This window comes from Adiantum capillus-veneris, chromosome 6 (genome assembly GCF_014529385.1).
Source record: "Adiantum capillus-veneris isolate H3 chromosome 6, ASM1452938v2, whole genome shotgun sequence".
Classification (NCBI taxonomy): Eukaryota; Viridiplantae; Streptophyta; class Polypodiopsida; order Polypodiales; family Pteridaceae; genus Adiantum; species Adiantum capillus-veneris.
Window position 1 is genome coordinate 162,982,734 of NC_140936.1, and position 4,574 is coordinate 162,987,307.

At 40.4% G+C, this 4,574-nt stretch overlaps 1 protein-coding gene across 1 annotated transcript; it reads right to left on the reverse strand.

Annotated features, from left to right (window-relative positions):
• Positions 1-252: 252 nt before the first annotated feature.
• Positions 253-825, reverse strand: LOC147456637 (uncharacterized). Its single transcript, XM_086515522.1, has one exon. It carries the CDS (start codon positions 823-825, stop codon positions 253-255), a length of 573 nt encoding a protein of 190 aa, XP_086371648.1.
• Positions 826-4,574: the final 3,749 nt, after the last annotated feature.

Genomic DNA, 4,574 nt, shown 5'->3' on the forward strand with positions numbered 1-4,574 from the left:
CGCAACAGTGCTCGTGAAATTTATGCGCAGAGAGAGAGAGAGAGAGAGAGAGAGAGAGAGAGAGAGAGCTCTGCACCAGCTGATCATGGTACTGCGCGTCCAAAGGGAGCTTACACCCACCGGCCTGGCTTCTTCTCTGTGCGCGTCTTGCAAGATGCCCATATGGACCTAGAGACACCACTGCTTTTTATCTGTAGTGGTCTTGATTCGCATGTGGTAAGCCTTCTTGGCTATTGTACTTATGGAAAAAGATTAAGGCTTCTGGTGTATGAATGCATGCAAAATTGGAGCTTGCAAGAGGCCTTGTTTGAAAAAGGCTACCCTGAGGGTCTGGATTGAAAGAAGAGGTTGAAGATAATAAGGGACACAGTGAGAGCTTTGGAATTTTTGCATGTGGGATGCAACCCTCCCATTATACATGGAGATGTCAGGCCCAACAACATCCTTCTGGACTGAAATTTCTCTGCCCGCATTGTTGACTTTGGGCTTGCCACGTGAGAGTCGAGCCTTGCTGCATTGTAAATTGTGAACCTGTTGGAGCCATTCTGCTCCGACGCCGACTGAATGGCTCCGACGCGGACTGGTTTCGACAGGTATCACAATGCCAGCAAAATTGTCAGCTCTAAGCTTGCACCTTCCTTTGCAAGCTGCTTCGTCGCCACCGTGCCCATTAGTCCACTCCAAACAGAGGTTTTTGCTCGCTTGCATTAACTGAAGGAGGCTTGGGCTAGATGACTTTGAGGATGAAGAGCAAGTGTATGGCTTGTATTCACAACACTTGTATAATGAACCACATGCAGGGAGAGGCCGAGGCAGAGGCAACATAAAGCTGGGCAAGCAGTACTCTTCTTTCAAAGAAAAGATGTCGTAGGTTAGAGAGGGTGTATGTTTCAGAGAGGGAGCAAGAGATAGAGAGGAAAGACGCTCAAAGCAAGGCAGCAAGCAGAGGAAGTGGAAGGTTGCGGGAGAGACGGAGGAGTAGGAGATGGAGGAGTAGGCTATGTGGGGCGGTGTGGGGCTCAAACCATCTAATTTCATTTGATTAAACCGCAACACACATCAAGAACTGAAACATGTGGGGCAGTGTGGGGCTTAAACCCTTCCAATTTCATTCGATTAAAGAGGCTTTACGCTTCCTTCAAATCTCCAATTTGTGCACATCCTGAGATGATGACAAACCATGATACAGAATCCCTCTTCCTCATTTTCCTGAATATGATCATTACACTATCTAGATCACCAGATCGTCCATACAAGGTGATAAGAACATTCCCAACAACAATGTCTTGCTCAAACCCTTCTTCAATCATCTTCATATGGACACTCTAGCCTTCTTTCAGGGCTCCAAAACAAGCACAAGCATTGAGTGCACAGATGTACATTACCTTGTCGTGTACCACAAGCTGTTTACTCATCTAAACAAAATTTGTAGTGCTTCTTCTGGCCTATTGTTCTAGATGAGTGTGGTAATTAATGCACCTTAAGACACCACGTTTTTCTTAGGCATAGTGGAAAATATATATCTTGCATTTTTCAAGCTACCACAGCTTCCATACATTGTGATAAGGGCAGTTGCCACTATGGTGCCTGCTTCAAATCCTCTCACAACAAGTGAGTGATGAATCTCACAGCCTTCTTTTTGGGTGGTGCATGCTTCTAGAATGATTATGAATGTGATCATATTCGGGGCAAATCCTGCACTTTTCATTCTATGGAAGAGCATCATAGCCTCTGCACAGAAGCCTTGTTGTGCAACAAAAGATATGTGTGAATAAGAATGTTGTGTGAGTGCACATTCAGTGTTTGGATGACATTGAATGTGGCTTAAACATCTGCAACGCTGCCACAAGCACCATACATTTGATGTACATCAGCTTCTCTTGAGAGTCGAGCCCCTTCCCCTCCCTCTGGCATGTGGCCCTTGCTGCCCTTAGCATTGATAGTGGCACGCAGCCTGCCCGCCCAATGGAGAAAAATGTAAATGCCAAAAAAACTACTACAATCCAAAACACCTAGAAGGAAATGGAGTTGAGAACTACTACTCGGATAGACGCAAGACCCATGTCAATGTGCCAAAATTTTTGAGGAAACAATATTTAAATCAATGTGTTCAATTATAAAAATTGCAGAGGCAGGGCAAGGGATTGATTGCAAAAACAGAGGGTCCGGTGTCATACGCACATGAGTCAAAGCTACTTTCAAGATACAATTGAAGATCATGTTCTTTGAAACCAATCTTAATGTTAATAAGACAAGTGACTTGTTGTACATGCTACAATGATGCCTCAACCTAGGGCACCCACAAAAAGTAGCCAAATTTTTGTGTTGAGAATATAATCAGGGACATGCATAACATGATCATTGCTAGTCAGCATATTGAAAAGGATGTGGAAGACTTGGTGCATTAATTTAAGGAAGGAAGAACTTAAATTTTCTTTTATAATGATATAGTTCTTCATGATTAAAAAATCACTAGCTCACACAATGTCGTGTAGTTGCATTGTGTGATTAAGATTATTTTGTTTGTGACATAAAGACATCCTAATCTCTAAGGTTTTTGTTGCTGTAATAATGCAACTTCATCTTTGGTATCTCCTCATAAGAATGAAGATATGATGTTATTTTGTTATCACGTCTTGCTCATAGCTAGACTTTACCTCATGCTTGCCTTTCAACATAGAATGCGTGTGTTGATTACAATGAGTGTATTGACTACATGATAAATGACAATGTGTAAAACAAAAATGTTAGTGGTGATTGTGCATTGATTTAAAGGGTTGTTTAGTTTTGAAAATTTTGGTGTAGTCCTACAATTAGGAGAGCCTCTCAAAGAAAAGGATGAGGGTCTCGGGCTCACGATCCTTTACTGGAAAACCCGCTTGCACTTTTGCAATTTTCTCTAAGTAATAAAGAATGTCTAAAGGGACTTGCTCGATAATTTTTCTACTCAGAAATACTCGCTCGCCAGTTTGTATAACCCGCTGTGGATTACAAGAAATGGTGAAAGTGGGTTCAATTTTGCACAATAGGTAGTAAGAACTCTTATTATCTAAGGTGACTTTTTGCACTTTTTTACATTTGGACCTAATAAGGTGTTTGACCGTGATGTAACAAATGCTTGAATATGATTTTGAAGAAATTTGGGTTTGTGAAGTGTCTCCTTAGGCCAAATTTTGAGAAATGGAAGTTTTGCTATGTTTTTTGAGGTGGGGATAATATGAAAATGATTATTTACATGTTTTCTTGGTGTTTGGGTTGAATACAACATGTATAGGCCATTTGTGATGAAAATGTGCAAAAATGGGTCATTTTGGGACATAGAGATAAATAAGCGTGATTATTATTCACACTTGCAAATATTTGACAAAAATGACTTTTGATGATACGCACTTGTCCTATAGGCCTAGCAAGTAATCCTTAGACCCGTTTTGAAGTTGTTTTGGTTTCCCTGAGGTCTTCTCCTCACTTAGTTCTCTGAACTTGGTGGTTTTGCTGCCGACTCCTGGTGGTGGTCATTTTTCCCACTTCCGAGCTCATGATCATGTTTCGTAAGTTGTATGGATCTGCTCTACCAAATCTAGCTCACTTTGAAGTTGATTTGTGGTTGTAGGTCAAAAGTGATGTTTTGTGCCCCTCTGTGTTGCTTCTAATGCCATAGGCACCAAATGATATTTTTCCTTGATCCCAAAGAGGTACATTTTTTGTAGCCTCTATATGGAAGCCTATTGTAAAGTCAAAACTTGATTCTGACACTTGGAAAAAATAGAATTCTAAACCCCCTTGGGCCACGGTCAAATGGTCAACTAAGCTTGTGGGAATGTTCTATATGCATACGCTATGGCCCCCTTCAAGTTTGGTTCACTTTGGTGTATCGGGTTGGTCACTACAATCATTTAATTGTTCATCTTTCCTAAGAGAGGTAATTATATTTAACTATGGTTGGTAGCTATAGATGATAACTTGTAAATTGAGGTGTTGATAAATACCAAAACTTAAGAGAATACATAAGGTGTAATTAGAAGCATACCAAGAATTAATTAAAACAAAAAAGATACAACCACTGATCTTGTTTATGAAATTGAGTAGTACAATGACAATAAACTCCCATAAATCTATTCCTCATTTGATTCCATATCAAGCCTTTAATTCAAATATGGTTGATGTGCGTGGGTCAACCCTACTTTGGCTTTTAGATAATGCCTTTCAAGAGTCTTAATTCTAGTAAACGTCCCTTGTTTTTTTGTTCTCCAAGAACAAATTATTGCATCAACATTAACCCGCACTTGTGCGTCCTTGTAGTTTGTAGCCCAGATTCCCTTCCAACAATTAGTGTAAGCTTGAGCATCACTCGTACCACTTTTTCTGGCACAATGTGCCCAATATTGAATCAAAATATTTCTATATTTTGGTGATGTAGACTCTTTGTCAATTTCTGACAAACAAAGGCATGGCAAGCCAAACAAGATACATTGTTGTGTCACTTGGTAGTGGCATTATGAAGTCAGCCTGTTGCACATTAGTCATGGGTTAAATTATTCCCTTGGTTTGTCATAATAACTAATATCTAATTCTCC